Genomic DNA, 21881 nt, shown 5'->3' on the forward strand with positions numbered 1-21881 from the left:
GCAGACATTTCATGACCCAACTAGGTAACATCATCAGTGCTAGAAGAGAAGGGGGTTCTGGATTGATGGTATTGGTGGTGGTGGTAGTGGAGGAGGAGGACGACGACGACTGTGGGGTACTTGGTGCTCTCTGAACTTGGTGGCTTTCTTGCAGACATTTCATGACTCAACTAGTTAACATCATCAGGGCTAGAAGAGAGTGGGTGGTTTGCTCTGTCTTTATGTACAAGTAACTTCTCTTACCAACATTCGTAAGGACATGTTTTTCTCTTTTGTAGTTCCTTGATTAAGGAACTAGTTAGGGAACGTTAGCCGTGGAGTTCTTGGTCCTCTTTGAACTTGGTTGTTTTCTTGCAAACGTTTCATTACCAAACTAGGTAACATCATCAGTGCTAGTAGATTTGCTCTGTTTACATATAGTGGCTTACTGTCAGCATCAGTGACGATATTGTTCTCGTCTTGGTATTACCTTGGTTAGGTTGATGTTTACTGTTCTGAATTGATAATTTCTTGATGGGGGCACTGCTTGTTGCTTGATTGGTGGTCTAGTATTAACCGTGGTGCCAATCTCTGCTTATCTGTCTGTTGAATACTGATGACGTTACCTAGCTGGGTCATGAAACGTCTGCCAGAAAACAGCCAATAAAGGGGAATATTTGTGGCTTAGGGTTGAAATGAGGTTTCCCCGGTTCTCTCCGAGCTTGCTTGTTTCCTTGGCAGACCCAAATGAGGGAACAGCACTGATGACGTTACCTAGTTGGGCGATGAAACGTCTGCCAGGAAACAACCAAGCTCAGCGAGCACTAAGGACCCCACACTTAATCCCTCCATTGGAAAACTTTGCCTTTAGCCCAGTGGTTCTCACCCTGTGGGTCGGGACCCCATTTGGGGTCGAACGACCATTTTCCGGGGGTCGCCAAACAACGCAGTCCGCCATTTTTCCCCCCCTTTTCCTTAGCTGTGCTCCTCCCTTTTATTCTATTGGCTTTTGAAAGCCAATAGAAGAGACTCTCTTGAATAGAGTCTCATTCTATTGGCTTTCAAAAGCCAATGGGAATTGTCCAGGCTGTCTCTGCCCTGCTGAGCCCACCAAAAGTCCCATTCTGCAAACAGTGCTGCACCAGTTGAGTAGTCCTCGACTTACGACCGGTTGAGTAGTCCTCGACTTACGACCAGTTGGGAGGGTCGCGGCATTAAAAAAGTCGAGAACCACTGCTTTAGCCTAAGTTTACTTTGCTGCAAAAAGTCTTCCGGTTTCATGCTTAAAAAGTCGATTTTCTTCAGAAATCCTGCAGAAACTCTTCGCCGGAGTCTGTACCGGCTGCAACGATGACCGATGCAACTCTGCACGTCCTCAGAGATGCCTCGTTTTGGTGACAAAATCCGAACCTGAAGTAGAAAAGCTAACGGGGCGGCAGTGGAAAGGCTTACCTGTTCTCAGGTGCATTGGTGAGCGAGGCCACGATGTTTTGCTCGATGAAGAAGAGCATGGACAGCAAGAAGCCCAGACCCATCGCGCTCATGACCGAGCCCAGGTGGAGATCTTTCAAGGGCGCCAGGACGAACAAGCTCTCCGACTGATTGTAGTTAAATTTGGACACTGGAAAAACGAGGGAAAGTCAACAGACTCGGGAAAAACGGGTGGGGGCTCCATCCCTGGAGGTCTTCGAGAAGAGACTGGGGAGCCATTGGCCCGGGAATTTTAAGGTTAAGGGGGGGGGGGTTTCCAGCCTTGTCAACTTTTAAGACAACTTGTGGACCTCAACTCCCAGAATTCCCCAGCCAGCCGTTTCCTCCCTTCCTTTCCTGGCTTCGGGATTCTGGGAATCAAAGTCCACAAGTTTTAAAGGGGGACCAATCACCAGGAGGTGAAGAGTTCTAGTCCCGCCTTAAGCCACGAAAGCCGGCTTCGGGACTTGGGGCCAATCACCAGGAGACGGTGAGTTCTAGTTTTATTTTTGACATGAAAGCCAGCTGGGTGACTTTGGGCCAATCACCAGGAGACGGTGAGTTCTAGTTCTATCTTTGACCTGAAAGCCGGCTGGGTGACTATAGGCCAATCACCAGGAGACGGTGAGTTCTAGTTTTATTTTTGACATGAAAGCAAGCTAGGTGACTGTGGGCCAATCACCAGGAGACAGTGAGTTCTAGTTCTATCTTTGACCTGAAAGCCAGCTGGGTGAATGTGGGCCAGTCACCAGGAGATGGTGAGTTCTAGTTCTATCTTTGACATGAAAGCAGGCTAGGTGAAAGTGGGTCAATCACCAGGAGACGGTGAGTTCTAGTTTTATCTTTGGGCCACTCCCTCTCTCTCAGCCCAACCAAAATAGCAACTATGAGGTACGTTCAACACTTTTTGAGTTATTTATAAATAATAATAAAGGCGGGATACAAATAAAATAGATTAAAAAAAATAAATAAAATAAACAGGCATAGAGGAGGGTCTTCCATCTAAGCCGCTGAGATTGATTTCGTGCATCTTTCCAGGGAAAGTCAAACCGTGAAGTTTAAAAGCGTGGAGAGCTTTGTCCCTTTCCCGCAAGGAAATTTGTTGTGTCAAGTCAACACAACTGCAGAGGTTTTTGCCTCTTTCTGGTTCCAAACCGGTGGAATGCGACCCACACAAAAAAAGGGGAATTGTGAGATTTCTTCATTTCCTTTTTATTCATCTCTCCCCATCTCCAATCCACGTCATTCGGAGGATGGAGAGAATTGGGGTTTTTTTTTTTTTCCTTCCTAATGCGGAAAAGTCGATCTGTTCGACCGACGCAGCCGTGGATAATATTTTAGATTTCCTTCGACGTCTGATGCTCCCAGCCTAGCAGCTGTTCGGGATCGTTTGCGCCATTTAATTAGGAAAATACAAAGTAGCAGCAAAAAAACAAAAACAAAAATCAAACCAGGAGGAAAAAAAACGATGGGTCAACCTTTACATCTGTATGTCCGTCAGCGGTTCTTCCTGCCTCTGGTAACGAGGCAGCCTTTTTGCCGGCTGCCAGAATAATTGGGCGGAAAAAATAAAGTTTCTTTTTTTTTTCCCCCTCCAAAAAAAAAAAAGGCAAACAAAAAAAAAACACACACACCTCGGTAAGAGTGTCTTTTTTCGTGATAAGTGAAATTAAACTGTGGACTAGAATCATTCAGAGAACTTAATGCCCGCGAATACAAGACACTTCTTGTGAAGATATAGATTGGGACTCGGCTTGTTTGACAAGGGTCAGTTTTGTGATGCATTTGATTTGTTTGTTTCTATGCGGCTGTTATTATTTTTATATTTAAAAAGAAAAACGTTCCAGGTGGCAAATACATCCAACTCACCTTTCTCCTCCTGTTTTCCTAACAACAGTCCTGTGAGGTGGATTGGGCTGAGAGAGAGAGAGAGTGATTAGCTCAAAGTCACCCAGGTGGCTTTTGTGCCTAAGGCAGGACTAGAACTCACCGTCTCCTGGTGACTGGCCCAAAGTCACCCAGCTGGCTTTCATATCTAAGGCAGGACTAGAACTCACCGTCTCTTGGTGATTGGCCCAAAGTCACCCAGCTGGCTGTCATGTCAAAGATAAAACTAGAACTCCTCGTCTCCTGGTGACTGGCCCAAAGTCACCCAGCTGGCATTTATCCCTAAGGAGGGACTAGAGCTCACTGTCGCCTGGTGATTGGCCCAAAGTCACCCAGCCGGCTTCCATGCCTAAGGCGGGACTAGAATTCCCCATCTCCTGGTGATTAGCCCAAAGTTATCCCTTGGTTTTTGTGCCTTAAGGTGAGGCTAGAACTCTCCGTCTCCTGGTGATTGGCCCAAAGTCACCCAGCCAGCTTTCGTGCTTAAAAGCTGGGACTAGAACTCATCGCCTCCATGTTTCTAGCCTGGAACCTTAACAGTGACTAGACCCAACTGGCTCTCATTTGTTTCTGATTATTTCATGCCTGTTTTATGACGGACACCAGAATCGGAATCACAAGACAATACAGCAGAAAAATAAGTGTAAACCTTCTACAATGATTAATAAGTAAATAATTAAAACCCGGGGGAGGTAGTCAAGATCGAGAACAACCTTGACACATGCAGGTGGGTGGAAAGAGATGCCTCCTAGGGAACAGTCTATATCGGGGGCCTTCAAATTTGGCAACTTTAAGACCGGTGGACTTCAACTCCCAGAATTCCTCTGCCAGGCACGCTGGCTGAGGAATTCTGGGAGTTGAAGTCCACTCCTCTTAAAGTCTATATCAGGGGTCTTCAAACTTGGCCCTTTGATGACTTGTGGACTTCAACTCCCAGAATTCCTCAGCCAGCGGCTCCATTTTGTTTGTTAGATTTAAGACACGAGTCTTCAAACTTGGCCCTTTTCTGACTTGTGGACTTCAACTCCCAGAATTCTTCAGCCAGGCACACTGGCTGAGGAATTCTGGGAGTTGAAGTCCACTCCTCTTAAAATCTATATCAGGGGCCTTCAAACTTGGCCCTTTGATGACTCGTGGACTTCAACTCCCAGAATTTGCCTGGCTGAGGAATTCTGGGAGTTGAAGTCCACAAGTCATCAAAGGGCCAAGTTTGAAGACCCCTGCCGTATTAGAAGCTCCAATGGCTGCCACTTCCCACGGTCACATGATCACATTTGGGGCACTGAGTGACCTGCCCACTTTTACAGCAGTGTCCCAAAGCCACATGATGGTGATTTGTGATTTTTTTTTTTGTGGGAAACCACCAGAATTCTAGGAGTTGAAGTCAACAAGTCTTAAAGGTGCCGAGTTTGAAGACCTCCCTGGTCAAGATAAAAGAGGGACTAGCCCTCAGCTGCATAATGGACAGAGAAAGACATACAGAAGTGACCCTTCCCAGCTCCCCAGGCTGTCAAAGAGACCCCAGGAAAATTTTGTACAGATAGTCCTCGACTTACAACGCTTCGTTTAGTGCAGTGGTTCTCAACCTGTGGGTCAGGACCCCATTTGGGGTCGAACGACCATTTCACGGGGATCGCCAAACAACGCAGTCCGCCATTTTGCCCCCCCTTTTCCTTAGCTGTGCTCCTCCCTTTTATTCTATTGGCTTTTGAAAGCCAATAGAATAGACCCTCTTGAATAGAGTCTAATTCTATTGGCTTTCAAAAGCCAATAGGAATTGTCCAGGCTGTCTCTGCCCTGCTGAGCCCGCCAAAAGTCCCATTCTGCAAACGGGGCTGCACCAGTTGAGTAGTCCTCGACTTACGACCGGTTGAGTAGTCCTCAACTTACGACCGGTTGGGGGGGGGGTGTCGCGGCATTAAAAAGGTTGAGAACCACTGGTTTAGTGGTTACGACACTGGAAAAAAGATACACACCCGTGACCGTTTTTCACCCTTACGCCCGTTGCAGCATCCCCAGGGTCACGCAATCCAAATTTGGGCACTTGGCAACCGACCCCTATTTTTGACCACATTTGCAGTGCCCCGGGGTCACGTGATTTCCCCCTTCAGTGACCTTCTGACAAGCAAAGTCCACGGGGGAGAACCCCGACCCACTTAACCACCGTGATTCACTTAACAACTGTGGCAAGGAAGGTCGCCAAACGGGGCAAAGCTCAAAAACTGTCTTGCTTAGCGGCGGAATTTTTTTCAGCCCTGTGGCGGTCGTTAAGGCGAGGAACTCCCTGCCCTTTCAGACGGGTGAGGTTGATCTGAATGCAGCCCTGCCGTAAAGTAGAATTTGCTCCTTCCTGTCTGCTGCGCCCGGGAAGGCGGACAACCACGTTGCAATGATACAGAACCGCTGGCTGCGAGGTCAGTGGCCAACAAAGTCAATAAATAAATGAATGCTCTTCTCCCTTCTTCAAAAAATCCCCCCCCCGCCCCGCAAGTTGACCTACTTTTTATTTCCGCGAAGAAGTGGGATCCGATCACGGAGAAGGTGAGGACGGAAATCGGCAGCGCACAATCCGACAGGATTTCGCGGACGCGGGGATGGAGGTATGGGCTGCAAGGGAATTAGAAACACCCAGTCAGGACCACCAGCTGCCCTGTGGAAGGTGGTTGAAAGATCAGGATGGAAGTGCAAATGTCGATGACCCCAAGGAAAGGGCTGGTGGTGGGATTCAGCCGGTTGGTTCCACTTCGGCAGAACCGGTAACTAATTTTTTGTGGCCCAGGCCCAGAATGGACTTCCGGAAGCGGCATCCACACAGAAAACCGGTTGTTCACTGTCCTATTTGAATCCCACCAGTGATCATATCTATCTATCTGTCTGTCTGCCTGCCTGTCTGTCGTATCTATCTATCTATCTATCTATCTATCTATCTATCTATCTATCTATCTATCTATCTATCTATCTATCTATCTATCTATCTATCTATCCTATAGTATCTATCTATCTATCTATCTATCTATCTATCTATCTATCTATCTATCTATCTATCTATCTATCTATCTATCTATCTATTTTCTGAGGTTTTCGTGGGTGTTTGTATTTAGGTCTTTGGGTATTCGGGTTTTCTCCCGCGTCAAATTGGAAGTGTCTTGGTGACGATTGCTCCTAGAAGCACGAAGCCGAAAACACCAGCCTGAAGATGACGAATGAGACTTCGTCGAAACGTCGCCAAGACACTTCCAATTTGACGCAGGAGAAAACCCGAATAACCAAAGATCGATCGATCTATCTATCTATCTATCTATCTATCTATCTATCTATCTATCTATCTATCTATCTATCTATCCATCCATCCATCCATCCATCCATCCAGTGCTGGGATTCAGCTGGTTTGCTCCACTTCGGCAGAACCTGTAGCTAATTTTTTGTGGCCCAGGCCCAGAATGGACTTCCGGAAGCGGCATCCACACAGAGAATCGGCTGTTCACCTATTTGAATCCCACCACTGAAAGGGGCTGCTTTCGGCTTCCTCATAGTCAGGAGCATCGTTAGAACTTTCCCAAGAGGTGTGTTGGTCAAATTTTAAATGTTGGTCAAAATGCCGACATCCGTGCCTAGCTAAGAGGCTGGTTCATCGCTTAGCCTTCCCTACTCTATTGCATTCTGTTCAACCAGGTCTAGCCGGGTTGGAAAAATGATGTTATAAGGAGTCCTTGGTGCTCTCTGAATTTGGTAGTTTTCTTGCAGACGTTTCATGACCCAACTAGGTGACATCATCAGTGCAAGAAGGGAATGGGGTATGCAGAAAGGAGGAGGAGGTGGTAGTGGTGGTGGTGGTGGAGGAGGAGGAGGAGGAGGACGACGACGACTGTGGGTCCCTGGTGCTCTCTGAGCTTGGTGGTTTTCTTGCAGACGTTTCATGAACCAACTAGGTAACATCATCAGTGCTAGAAGGAATAGAGGGTTGAGGAGAAGAGAAGGATGAGGATGAGGAGGAGATTGTTAGTGTGAGGACCTTGGTGCTCTCAGGGTTTGTTTTTTTCTTGCAGATGTTTCATGACCCAACTAGGTGACAACATCAGTGCAAGAAGGGAATGGCTTTGTAGAGGAGGAGGAGGAGGAGGAGGAGGAGGAGGAGGAGGAGGAGGAGGGCGACGACGACTGTGGGGTCCTTGGTGCTCTCTGAGCTTGGTGGTTTTCTTGCAGACGTCTCATGACCCAACTAGATAACATCATCAGTGCTAGAAGAAAGTGAGGGTAGAGGAGGAAGAAAAGGAGGAGGAGGAAGATAATGATGACTTTTTGTGCTAGTCTCCCATAATGGGCACAGAGCAGCATTCCTCAACTGTGGCAACTTCCAAAAGGCCCAGCTGAGGAATTCTGGGAGTTGAAGTCCACGCGTCTTCCCGAGGCCGAGGGTTGAGAAACACCAACAAACTGATAAAAATCAGCCACAGGACCCCCGTGCCATTGGCATCAATTGATACAGTTGCTGGAATTGGGGATGTCTAGTTTAATGAAGAGAAGGACAAGGGGGGACATGATAGCAGTCTTCCAGTAAATCAGGGGCTGCCCCAAAGAAGAGGGAGTCAAGCTATTCTCCAAAGTGCCTGAAGGCAGGACAAGAAGCAACGGATGGAAACTCACCAAAGAGAGAAGCAACCTGGAACTAAGGAGAAATTTCCTGACAGTGAGAACAATTAACCAGTGGAACAACCTGCCTCCAGAAGCGGTGAATGCTCCAACACTGGAAGTTTTTAAGAAGAGACTGGACAGCCATTTGTCTGAAATGGAATAGGGTTTCCTGCCTGAGCAAGGGGTTGGACTAGATGACCTCCAAGGTCCCTTCCAACTTTATTATTATTATTATTATTATTATTATTATTATTATTATTATTATTACCTTTTCTTGAACTGATAGAGTGTGTGCCCAAGCCACAAGGTGCCCAGCATGAGCATCAGACTCAGGACGGCAGTTTCTCGACCCTCGTGCGCGGTGTCCGAAGGACTGTCGCTCTCATTTCCCATCGAGGGACGTTCTGTCGAGATGTTCAGCAAGAGGGTGGTGTTGTTGATGGACAATGTTTGCGGTCTTGGGCCGTGGTAGTAGTTGGTGAAAACTGGGGAAGAAAAAGAAAACAAACCATTTTAGAGCTAGCGGATGGACAAAAAAAATATCTCCATTTCACGTCTTTATTTGGAGCCAGGCGCACCTTGGTTAGAATCAGCAAGAAGGCTCCAGGCAGTGCTCAGTTTACAACAGTTCGCTTAATGACCGTTCAGAAGCTATGACGGCCCTGGAAAAAAAGGACCGTTTTTCACACTTAAGTGATCGTATTTATGATGGTGGCAGCGTCCCGGGGTCACATGATCCCCTTTTGCGACCTTCTGACAAAATCAACACGGGAAGCCAGGTTCACTTAACAGCCTGAAGTTGCCACCTTAACAACCGCAGTGATTCACTTAACGACCAAGATCGCAAAATGGGGCAAAATTCACTTAAAAGCCCTCTTGCTTAACAACGTCAATTTTGGGCTCCGTTGCGGTCCTAAGTCAAGGACTAGTGTATTAATGCTTGCATTTACCTTCGTGTCTGAACCGGTATAGGGTCTCCTGCCTGAGTGGGGGTGAGGGGTTTGGACTAGATCAGGGTTTTTTAACCAGTGGTAGGGGAACCACCTGTGGTACATTGGCACCTGGCAGGTGGTACGTGACCATCCTAGAAAAGGGGTAGCAGGGGAGGAGAATGAGCTGAACCGGGGGCAGCACCGCACAAGCCTGAGCGAGAGACGGCTGGAGCTGCAGGGCAGTCAGGGTTCAGCGGAAGCCCCAGGATCAGCGCCGCTTTCCAGCCGATCGGTGCTTCTTCGGGACTGTCAGGGCTCAGTGGAAGCGCCAGGATCAGCGCCAGGCTCCAGCTGGAGCTCAGCGCTGATCCTGGTGCTTCTGCTGAGCCCTGAAGAAGCACCAATCAGCTGGAAAGCAGCACTGATCCTGGAGCTTCTGCTGAGCCCTGAAGAAGCGCCGATCAGCTGGAATGTTGCAGCCTCTCCAGGGTCTTGTGATTTACATTCAGATGCTTGGCCACCGATTCATATTTATGACGGTCACAGTGTCCCAGGGTCATGTGAAGGGACCAAAACCTGCTACAACCACCCAGCAGACGGGGGGAATAAAAACCAAACACCCCCCATCCCAGCCTCGTTGCCAATCCTCAACAGAAATGCTCACAACAATGGAAACCTCAGACAGAAGGAAGAGCGCCCTTCGGGCGGGCAGGCAGGTGTCTTTCTCAGCTGTGACTTGGGGGGCCTTTTTTTCAGTGCCATTGTAACTTCGAACAGTCACTAAGCGAACTGTTGTAAGTCGAGGACTACCTGTATTTTATCACTTTTTTTTTTTTTGGTCATCCAGTTTTTGACACCTTGCTAGGCGACTGGTGGCCCTCGGATGTTGCCGTATCCTAAAAGTGGTACAAGGGGTGGAAAGGTTGAAAAGCCCTGGACTAGATGACCTCCACGACCCCTCCCAACTCGGTTATCCTGCTACCTGTTATCAATTCACCAGTGGAACAACTCCGTCTCCAAAAAGTGTGGGTGTTCTTATCACAGGTTTGCAAAAAGAAAGTGGACAACCGTTTTGTCTGAAACGGCAGGGGGTCGGTCTAGAAGACCTCTGCGGGGTCCCTTTCAAGTCTGCTGTGCTGTATACAGAACGCTACCTTTGATCTTGGTTAATCCCCTTCCAAAGGTTTAGTAGGGGTGATAATTTGCAGCAAAACATTCATCAGGGGCAGGACTCGGGAAGGACTCGGCAAGGTGTCAGCAGCTGTAACATCCTAACCAAACTCTGTGTGTGTGTGTCTGTGTGTGTCTGTGTGTGTCTGTGTGGTGGGAGAGTTATTTAAGGTCCCTCTGATCCCATTAGCCCCCTCTTGTTTGCTTCCACACGGCTGCTTGCGTTTCCTACCGGAGTGCAGGAGTCAAGATCAAAGGGGCACTCCGGAGCTTTAAGGTGCAGCTAAATCACCCCGTGTTGAAAAACAAAATATAATCAGGCAGCTGGAAAGGAACAGGGCAGCAGCCTCGTAGACCCCCGTTCTTTCCCTGACACACACACACCCCCCCTCCCCAAACCGGAATGTGATAACGCACAAACACCACACACCGGCCTCCCGCCCACCCCTTTCCTGCCGGTCCGCACGTTAAAAAAGCTGTCGGAATGAAAAAGGAAATATTTCGCTCATCTTCCTTTGAGAAGGAAACCCGACAGCTGGACGGATGGAGGGCACTTCCAGAAGCCACGGGGGCCATTTGAAAAAAGGGAAACAAAAAAAGATCAGAGATGAGATGAAAACGGAGGATTTTAACATTGTTTTCGGGGACGGCGGGGCAGGGGAAAGGGGGGTTGTGAGAAAGAGAAGAAGAAAAAGGGAAACGGTGACTGACATCACTCGCCTTTGATGAAGGAAATTACGACAATGTTGTATGCCCTGGTTCTCCGTTGGGCTGCAATCAAAGAGCGATCCCTTTCATCGTGAAAAGCCGAGCCGAGTGCAGATGGGGGGGAGGGGGCTTCCCACCACCTGCAACCCTTCCCCATGCCAAAAAACGAGGGATGGCCTGTCTAACCTTGCCAGGAATCCATCCATCAGAAAAGAGCTGGAAGGGACCTTGGAGGTCTTCTAGACCAGCCCCCTGCTCGAACAGGGAGACCCTATGCCATTCCAGACAAGCTGGCTGTCCAGTCTCTTCTTAAAAACCTCCAGGGATGGCGCAGCCACAACGTCTGGAGGCAAGCCGTTCCACAGGTTAATTGTTCCAACTGTCGGGAAATAACAGAGTTGGGAGGGATCTTAGAGGCCATCTAGTCCAACCCCCTGCTCAAGCAGGAGACCCCCGCTATTCTGCACAAACGGCTGCGCAGTTTCTTCCTAAAATCCTCCAGTAACGAAGCACCCACGATATCTGGTGGCCAGCTGTTCCATTGGTTAATTGTCCTCACTGTTAGGGGTTTTCTCCTTAATTCCAGGCTGCTTCTCTCCTTGATTAGTTCTTGTTTTTGCCCTGCCTGCAGGTGCTTTAGAGAATAAGTGGACCCCCCCCTCTTTTTTGTGGCAGCCCCTCCAATATTGGAAGATTGCTATCCTGTCCCCCCTAGTCCTTCAGACCTGGTTATTGCACAGTTTAGCAGCTAATGGCGACAAGACTTTGATTTATGATGTTGGATAATAAAAACTCAGAACATAGAGCAGTGGTGGCGAACCTATGGCACGGGTGCCAGAGTCGGCACTCAAGAGCCCTCTCTGTGGGTACGCGCACCGTCGCCCCAGTCCTAGGCCTTCAGCTGGGTTTTATAAAACCTTTTCGCTTTAGGCCTCCGCCGCCATGTACAAAAAAAAAGAGGTTCAGCCTGTGGGAGGGGCAAGACCCAAAAGATCTTCGACAGCAGATCTGCAGGCCATGCTCCAGAGGCTCCAGGCCAGTGGAGATGGTCAGGTTCCTGACCTGGAATGTTAATGGCTTAAACGTACCCCAGAAACGAAGAAAGATTTTCCATTATTTGAAACAACATAATAATTATTTGATATGTTTGCAGGAGACTCATATAACTTTAAAGGATTCTAAATTCTTGATGAATTCCCGTCTGCGCATACATTTTATTGCTCCAGCCCCTGGGAAAAAAGGGGGAGTGGTAATTTATGTGAAGAAAACTTTTTCAGCTAAACTAATTGAGGCTGATTCTGAAGGAAGATATCTTTTTGTGGAATTATTATTACAAGGCCGAAAGGTTCTTATTGTTGGACTATATGCTCCCAATCAACAACAGAAACAATTTTATAAGTTGCTGCATGGCAAGATATCTCAGTTGGATTATAAATCGGTAATTTTGATGGGTGACTGGAATGGGGTTTTAGACCCAACTATAGACAAAAGAAGTTCCTCTAAAACTTTTATTCAAACTAAACTACCTATGACTTTCTTTGATTTGAAGGAAGAACTGGAGCTTATTGATATTTGGCGAGAAAGGAATACAAGTGATAGAGACTTTACCTTTTATTCTGATAGACACCAGTCATTTTCAAGGATTGATTTTTTTTTGATTACTAGTGACTTCCTCCCTAGAGTGAGGAAGGTGAAAATTTTTCCTAGAACATTGTCAGATCATAGTCCGGTGTGGATGGAGTTATATTCGGAAGACGGGAATAGAAGATCCTGGAGATTGAATGAGAACTTATTTAATCGGGAGGAGTTCGTACAAAAGTGTAAAGAACATTTAAAGGACTTTTTTACTATAAATATGAATAAGGGAACATCGATGTCTATGGTGTGGGACGCTAGTAAAGCATATATGAGGGGAATTTTGATTCAATTGAATAAAGTTTTTAGGGAAAAAGGGTCACAAAGACGTAGAGAAATAGAAGAAGAGATCAAATCAAAAGAACAAGAGTTGGTTCTTAATCCTACTGATAATAATTTAAAGGTATCTATAAAGATGCTTAAGGAACAATTTAACATGTTGATGGCAGATCAGGTGGCTACCAATCTGTCGTACATGAGACATAATACTTTTTGCAATGCGAATAAGCCTGGGAGGTGGTTGGCTTATCAGTTACGAAAGAAACAGAAAGCTAGAATTATAGAGAAAGTAAAATATAAAGGTACTGAGGTTTTTCAGCAAGATTTGATTAGAAAAAGCTTTTTGGACTTTTACACAAAATTATATTCAAGTGATAATATAAGGGGTTTGGATATAGATAAATATTTACAATCAGTACATTTTCCTAGACTTTCAGAGGAACAACAAAATGGGATGAATAGTTCAATTACTGTGGAGGAAATTGGTTTAGCTATTAAGCAGTTAAAGGTTGGAAAGTCTCCTGGAACAGATGGACTGACTTCTAGGTATTATAAGATCTTATCTGAAGAAATGATAGAGCCATTAAAGGAACTCTTTAATAGTATTTTGTTGGGTATGCAAGTTCCTCCTTCTTGGAAAAGAGCTTTTATATCACTGATTCCGAAGGAAGATCAGGATCTTACAGAGCCTAAGAATTATAGGCCAATTTCATTATTGAATGTTGATTATAAGATCTTTACAAAAATTTTGGCAAATAGATTAATGCAGGTTATGAAAGACTTGATTCATAGTGATCAAGCAGGATTTATAACAGGGAGATATATGAAACATAATGTTAGACAAATTATTAACTTAATTGAGTACTTGGATAAGAATAATCAGATTCCTGTGGCTTTTATCTTTTTGGACGCTGAAAAAGCTTTTGATCAATTGGACTGGCAATTTTTATTTTCTTTGGTAGAGAAAATGAATTTTGGGGATAATTTTTTACATGCACTTAAAGCTATATATCAGCAGCAATCTGCACAAATTGTTGTAAATGGGGGATTGACTGAGAATTTTAATATTCAAAAAGGGACAAGACAAGGATGTCCATTATCCCCATTGTTATTTGTTTTAACATTGAAATTTTATTGATTCAGATTCGGGAATCGAAGTTAGTTAAGGGTGTAAAGATAAGGAAGAATGAGTATAAATTGCGGGCATTTGCGGATGATTTGGTTTTAATTTTGGAACAGCCGAATCAGGCGATTGATGGTTTATTAGAACTTATAACACAGTATGGGAATGTTTCTGGTTTTAAAGTTAATAATTATAAGACTAAGATATTATCTAAGAATATGTCAGTTAAAGACAGGGAAAGTTTGATTAAAGCCACAGGTTTTCAGATGGTAAAAAAGGTTAAATACTTGGGAGTATATCTAACTGCTTCAAATGGAAAATTGTATAAGAACAATTATGAACCACTATGGGCAAAAGTCCAAAAGGATTTAAGAGATTGGAAAAAATTGCAATTGTCATTGTTGGGGAGAATTTCAGCTGTAAAAATGAATGTTCTACCAAAGTTTCTTTTTTTGTTTCAGATGATACCTATTCTTAAAAAAGAGGCAAATTTGGAGGAATGGCAAAAGAGTATCAATAATTTTATATGGGCCAGGAAGAAACCAAGGGTTAAATAGTGTCAAAAATAGTCAAAAATAGTGCCACAAAAAACAAAACAGAAACACAAGTTAAGATAGGCAAGAAAATCGTTAGTGAGCACCTGTCCAGCCTAGATGAGTTCAAATCGCCAGGACCAGACGGATTACACCCCAGAGTTCTCAAGGAACTGGCAGATGTGATATCGGAGCCACTGAACTATATTTTTCAAAGATCCTGGAACACAGGGGAACTACCAGAGGACTGGAAAAGAGCTGATGTAGTTCCCATCCTCAAAAAAGGAAAAAAAATGGATCCAGGAAATTACAGACCTATCAGCCTGACCTCAATACCTGGGAAGATCCTGGAAAAGATAATCAAACAACGAATCAACGAACACCTAGAGGCAAACAAAGTCATTACTAAAAGCCAACATGGGTTTGTCAAAAATAGATCATGCCAGACAAATCTTATTGCATTCTTTGACCAAGTGACAAAATTAGTGGATCAGAGGAATGCTGTGGACATAATTTACTTGGACTTCAGTAAGGCATTTGATAAAGTAGATCACAACCTACTACTTGACAAGATAGAAAAATGTGGGGTAGACAGAACCACCACCAGATGGATCCGTAGCTGGCTGACCGGCCGTACTCAGCGAGTGGTCCTCAATGGAACTGCATCTATATGGAGGGAAGTGTGTAGTGGGGTGCCCCAGGGCTCTGTTCTGGGCCCAGTACTCTTCAACATCTTCATCAACGATTTGGATGAAGGGATAGATGGGGAACTCATCAAATTTGCAGACGACACCAAGCTGGCAGGAATAGCCAACACTCCAGAAGACAGGCTTCAGATACAGAAGGATCTGGACAGACTTGAACACTGGGCACTAACTAACAAAATGAAATTCAATGGTGAAAAAAGCAAGGTTCTACATTTAGGCAAGAAAAACCAAATGCACAAGTACAGCATAGGTGGCACCATGCTCAATAGTAGTAACTGTGAGAGGGACCTCGGAGTCCTAGTAGACAATCACTTAAATATGAGCCAGCAGTGTGCTGCAGCTGCCAAAAAGGCCAACACAGTGCTAGGCTGCATTAACAGAGGGATAGAATCAAGATCACGTGAAGTATTAATACCACTCTTCAATGCCTTGGTAAGGCCACACTTGGAATACTGCATCCAGTTTTGGTCACCACGATGTAAAAAAGATGTTGAGACTCTAGAAAGAGTACAGAGAAGAGCAACAAAGATGATTAGGGGACTGGAGGCTAAAACATATAAGGAACGGTTGCGAGAATTGGGTATGTCTAGTTTAACGAAGAGAAGGACAAGGGGGGACATGATAGCAGTATTCCAATATCTCAGGGGCTGCCATAAAGAAGAGGGAATTAAGCTATTTTCCAAAGCACCTGAAGGCAGGACAAGAAGCAACGGGTGGAAACTCATCAAGGAGAGAAGCAACCTAGAACTAAGGAGAAACTTCCTGACAGTGAGAACAATTAATCAGTGGAACAGCCTGCCTCCAGAAGCAGTAAATGCTCCAACACTGGAAGTTTTTAAGAAGAGACTGGACAGCCATTTGTCCGAAATGGTGTAGGGTTTCCTGCCCGAGCAGGGGGTTGGACTAGATGACCTCCAAGGTCCCTTCCAACTTTACTACTATTACTATTACTATTACTAAATTTAAGATATTACAGGATGCTCGAGAAAGAGGGGGACTTAAGGCACCTAATTTGAAATTATATTACGATGCAGCCGCCCTAACTTGGTTAAATGATTGGCTTAATTTAACAAATATGGATATTCTCTTTTTGGAAGGTTGGGATTTAATATACGGTTGGCATGCATATTTAATTTTTAATAAGAAAGTTGATCGGACTTTTAAATCACATATTTTGAGGAATGCCTTACTTCGTGTTTGGAAGAAGTATTATTATAGATTAAATTATAAAATACCTATCTGGGGGATTCCCAGACATGCAATTGAGGGAACCTCTAAGGCGACAAATTTTGATAAAATTTCATACAAAGAATTGTTAATTTGTTCTGGTTCGAATTGACACTTGAAATCCCTAGATGTATTAAGGCAGCAAAATATTCTACAGTCATGGTTTCAATATTTACAAATAATGGATAGATGGACTGTAGATAAGAAAGAGGGAATAACACTAGAAGATAGACAATTGGTTATTCAGATTAAAAACCAAGGTCCGGCTCATATAAAAAGAATATATAATGTTTTATTAGAGTTAGATTCGGAAACAGAATTGGTTAAAGATTGTATGATTAAATGGGCTCAGAATATACAGGAGCCGATCTCATTGGATTTATGGGAGATAATTTGGATAAGAAATGTTAAATTTACACAAGCTCAAAATGTGAGAGAAAATTTTTATAAAATGTTTTATAGATGGCATTTAGATCCTAAAAAATTATCTTGTATGTATTCCAACATACAGCCCAAATGTTGGAGATGTGGCAATAATGATGCAACATACTTTCATATTTGGTGGAATTGTAAAAAAGTAAAGGCTTTTTGGATTATGATTTGGTGGAACATTCAAAAGATTTTTATAAAAAAGATAAAGTTTACTCCTCAACTATTTTTACTTGGTATTTTTGTTGACTTAAATGAAAAAGAAACTACTTTGATGTTGAATTTATTAACTGCAGCAAGGTTACTAGTAGGTGTATATTGGAAGAAAGATTCTTTGCCTACTTTAGAAGAATGGATATTTAAAGTATCTAGTTTTGCAGAAATGGCAAAAATTTCTGCTTATTTAAAGGATCATACACAAGAAATATATATTACTGTATGGGGAAGGTGGATAGATTATATTCAGAAAAAGTATGGAATTAAAAAGTTTTATTTATTTTATGAATGAATATCAAATATTATAGAGCATTGTTTTATAGGTTATGGAGTTAAAGGTTAATTATGATATTTTTTTTTCTTTCTCTTTTTTTTTCTTTTTTCTTAATTATTATAATTTTCTTTTTTTTTCTAACCCTGTATTCTGCTCTGGGAAGTGAAGGGAGGGGGGGTGGGGGTGGGAGGGAGGGTAAGGGGGGGGTTCTCTATTCTAAAATTATATTGTATTTTTATAAATGATTGTATGTTTTAAAAAATAAAAATTTTCAATTAAAAAAAAAAAGAGGTTCAATCAGTCAATTTCAACTTCTCGCAGGAAAAAAAAGATCTTGCAAAGTTGGAATTGATTGATTGAACTTTTTAGTCCCGCCCTGTCTGCTGTTACCACCACAGCCATGCCCAGCCAATGGGCCACACCCACCCAGCACCCGACGATGCATGTGGGTTTTGGGTTGCAGTTTGGGCACTCGGTCTCTAAAAGGTTCACCATCACTGACATAGAATGTCAGTGATGGTGAACCTTGGAGGTCATCTAGTCCAACCCCCTGCTCAAGCAGGAGACCCTTGCTATTTTGCACAAATGGCTGTCCAGTCTCTTCTTAAAAACTTCCAGTGTTGGAGCATTCACCTGCTTCTGGAGGCAGGTTGTTCCACGGGTTAATTGTTCTGACTGTCAGGAAGTTTCTTCTTAGTTCCAGGTTGCTTCTCTCCTTGATTACTTTTCATCCGTTGCTTCTTGTCCTGCCTTCAGGTGCTTTGGAGAATAGCTTGACTCCCTCTTCTTTGGGGCAGCCCCTGAGATACTGGAACGCTGCTATCATGTCCCCCCCCCCCGTCCTTCTCTTTATTAAACTCGACATCCCCAATTCCAGCAACAGTTCTTAGTAATAGTAGTAAAGTTGGAAGGGACCTTGGAGGTCATCTAGTCCAACCCCCTGCTCGGGCAGGAAACCCTACACCATTTCGGACAAATGGCTGTCCAGTCTCTTCTTAAAAACTTCCAGTGTTGGAGCACTTACTGCTTCTGGAGGCAAGCTGTTCCACTGATTAATTGTTCTCACTGTCAGGAAGTTTCTCCTTAGTTCTAGTTGCTTCTCTCCTTGATTAGTTTCCACCCGTTGCTTCTTGTCCTGCCTTCAGGTGCTTTGGAAAATAGCTTAATTCCCTCTTCTTTATGGCAGCCCCTGAGATATTGGAATACTGCTATCATGTCCCCCCTTGTCCTTCTCTTCGTTAAACTAGACATACCCAATTCTCGCAACCGTTCCTTATATGTTTTAGCCTCCACTCCCCTGATCATCTTCGTTGCTCTTCTCTGCACTTTTTCTAGAGTCTCAACATCTTTTTGTGGCAGCACCTCAAATACTGGAAGACTGCTATCATGTCACACAAACACCCCAGTCCTTCTTTTCTCTAGACTGGCCCTACCCAAATCCTGCAACCGTGCTTCGTATGTAAGGAAGAAGGCTTGCTGAATGATGGATTGCTGGGGGTCCCCATCAGTGTATCTAAAATGGGGAAAGCAGACCCCAAGGACGGTGTGGAAACGAGGGACAGAAAGCTATGGGGTAACGCAAGGGGTGTGGGAGGCTCAGGGCAGACGGGCCTGGGCTAGCACTAGGCCTCCCAGGGCCTACCCTATCTGAAGCACCCCGTTTTTTTCCTCTTTTTACAGCCCCATTTAACATCCATGGAGATTCTCCATCGTCCAGGTCATGGCTGTCTCAAAGGTGCTTTTTCACAAGACAACGGGACTTCGTTTTTCCTTGAAGACATTTCCCTTCTCATCCAAGAAGCTTCACCGGTTGTGAACGGGGGAAGACGGAAGGATTTATATTCCTCACAGTCCTCTGGTCATGAGTATTCTCTCTGAGAGTCGTTGAGGCCATCTGGAGATTTATCTGACACAGAGGTAGGCAACCTAGGCTCCTTTATGACTGGTGGACTTCAACTCCCAGAATTCCTGAGCCAGCCGTGCTGAGGGGAAAGGGAGAGTTTCCAAGCTGAGCCATGCTGGCTCAGGAATTCTGGGAGTTGAAGTCCACGAGTCATAATAGAGCCAAAGTTGCCTACCTCTGGCCTAGGCCTAGGCCGCTTTATGACTGGTGGACTTCAACTCCCAGAATTCCTGTGCCAGCATGGGGGAACTATGGCCCCTTCACGACTTGGGGACTTCAACTCCCAAAATTCCTGAGCCAGCATGGCTCAGCTTGGAAACTCTCCCTTTCCCCTCAGCGTGGCTGGCTCAGGAATTCTGGGAGTTGAAGTCCACGAGTCATAAAAGAGCCACGGTGGCCTACCTCTGGCCTAGGCCTAGGCCGCTTTATGACTGGTGGACTTCAACTCCCAGAATTCCTGAGCCAGCCATGCTGAGGGAAAGGGAGAGGTTTCCAAGCTGAGACATGCTGGCTCAGGAATTCTGGGAGTTGAAGTCCCCAAGTCATGAAGGAGCCATAGTTCCCCCATGCTGGCACAGGAATTCTGGGAGTTGAAGTCCCCGAATCATAAAAGAGCCAAGGTTGCCTACCCCTGATCTGACACTTGGGGGCTCATTTAGGGCACAGACAAGCCCCCAAGTGGCCTCAACGACTCTCGGAGAAAAAACACAGTCCCGCTGGCTTTTGGAAAAGCACCTCGGGAACAAACGAAGGTTTGAATTCTGACCACGGGGATGCTGTAAAGATCATTAGTGTGTAAAAAATGGTCGTTAAGTTGCTCCCCACCATCCAGCCAGAACTGAAGAAGCTTCTTGTGGATGAGAAGCGAAACGTCTTCAAAAGGAACACAAGGAAGCCCAGTTGCATCCTGAAAAAAAAAGCATCTTTGGGACAACTGGATTCACTGAGAGCCTCCATAGACATTTGGTCATCAGTCCCCTTTTTTTCAGTAGCGTTGTAATTTCAAACGGTCACTAAACACAATAATGATAATAATGATAATGATAATGATAATAATGATGATGATGATGATGATAATAATAATAATAATAACTCGATGACCTCCAAGGTCCCTTCCAACATCATCATCATCATCATCATTATTATTATTATTATTAAGGACCTTAGAGGTTGTTCCACTGGTTAATTGTTTTAACTGTCAGGAAATTTCTCCTTTAGAATGGAATGGAGTAGAATATAGACTAGAACAGAACAGAACAGAATAGAAAAAGAATAAAATAGAATAGAATAGAGAAAGAATAGAACAGAACAGAACAAAATAGTTGGAAGGGACCTTGGAGGTCATCTAGTCCAACCCCCTTGCTCAGGCAGAACCCATACCATTTCAGACAAATGGCTGTCCAGTCTCTTCTTGAAAACTTCCAGTGTTGAAGGAGGGAGAAAGAAAGGATAACAGAATAACAGTTGGAAGGGATCTTGGAGGTCATCTAGTCCAACCCCCTGCTCAGGCAGGAAACCCTATACCATTTCGGACAAAGGGCTATCCAGTCTCTTCTTAAAAACCTCCAGTGTTGGAGAATTCACCACTTCTGGAGGCAGGTGGTTCCACTGGTTAATTGTTCTAACTGTCAGGAAGTTTCTCCTTAGTTCTAGGTTGCTTCTCTCCTTGGTGAATTTCCATCAGTTGCTTCTTCTCCTGCCTTCAGGGGCTTTGGAGAATAGCTTGACTCCCTCTTCTTTGGGGCAGCCCCTGAGATACTGGAAGATTGCTATCCTGTCCCCCCTGGTCTTTCTCTTCATTAAACTGGACATCCCCAATTCCAGCAACCGTTCCTTATATGTTTTAGCCTCCAGTTCCCTGATCATCTTTGTTGCTCTTCTCTGTACTCTTTCTAGAGTCTCAACGTCTTTTTTACATCGTGGCGACCAAACCCGGATGCCGTATTCCAAGTGTGGCCTTACCAAGGCCTTGTAAAGTGGTACTAACAGTTTACATGATCTTGATTCCATCCCTCTGTTAATGCAGCCTAGCCCTGTGTTGTCTTTTTTGGCAGCTGCAGCACACGGCCGGCTCCTATTTAAGTGATTATCCACTAGGATTCCAAGATCCTTCTCACAGTTGCTACTATTACAGTTATTACTACTACTAAACAAACTGTTGTAAATAGAGGATTACCTGTAATTGTAACTTTGGGGGGGGGGGGTTTTAAGCCTAACCTGAAAGCAAAATTCGCTGCTGAGTGTTGAAAGAGTCTTAGAGCCTAGCACGGGCCACATTGTTTTCTGCAGAACGGCCTGCTCTGTGTGAAGAACAACAAATGCAGCCAGGTGAACATTTTCCCATCAGATTTACCTTTTGTGATTCCTTTAAGGGCATCGAGGACGAAGGTGATGGAAATAAAAAGGGCAATGATTTCCTCGGTGGACCTACAAAAACACACACACACACACACACACACACAACAGGAGAAGAACGTCAACCAAAACAGGCCAAGAAAGGACACCGAGTATTTTCTAGGAGCGTCTGAAAGACCTCAAAGCATTTTGAAGCATCTTTTAACGGGGGTTGGGCAGCTAGTCCTCAAGTTACCACCACGAGGCAGCCCCCCCAAAATGCCGCTGCTAAGCAAGACAGTTAACGGAATAGGTTAACTGTTAAGTGAATGGCTGCAGTCGCTAACTTAGTCACAGGGCTGTGAAGTGGGCTGGGCGTCCTCGCTGACTTTGCTCGTCCGAAAGTCGCAAAAGGGGATCGCGTGGCCCTGCGGCCATCATTA

At 44.8% G+C, this 21881-nt stretch overlaps 1 protein-coding gene across 3 annotated transcripts in view; it reads right to left on the minus strand.

Annotated features, from left to right (window-relative positions):
* The window catches only part of SLC4A11 (solute carrier family 4 member 11), a 128066-nt gene that overhangs the window by 8547 nt on the left and 97638 nt on the right, over positions 1 to 21881 (minus strand). For all 3 annotated transcript variants that reach the window (XM_039368366.1, XM_039368365.1, XM_039368367.1), the window contains exons 13-16: positions 21458 to 21531; positions 8237 to 8453; positions 5837 to 5943; positions 1432 to 1600 (exon numbers count right to left, since the gene is read on the minus strand). In XM_039368366.1, coding sequence (XP_039224300.1) covers positions 1432 to 1600; positions 5837 to 5943; positions 8237 to 8453; positions 21458 to 21531 — 567 coding nt within the window. The remainder of the gene's footprint in view (positions 1 to 1431; positions 1601 to 5836; positions 5944 to 8236; positions 8454 to 21457; positions 21532 to 21881) is intronic.

This window comes from Crotalus tigris, unplaced genomic scaffold, assembly GCF_016545835.1.
Source record: "Crotalus tigris isolate CLP2741 ecotype Arizona unplaced genomic scaffold, ASM1654583v1 scf7180000020772.1195989, whole genome shotgun sequence".
NCBI classification, from domain to species: Eukaryota; Metazoa; Chordata; class Lepidosauria; order Squamata; family Viperidae; genus Crotalus; species Crotalus tigris.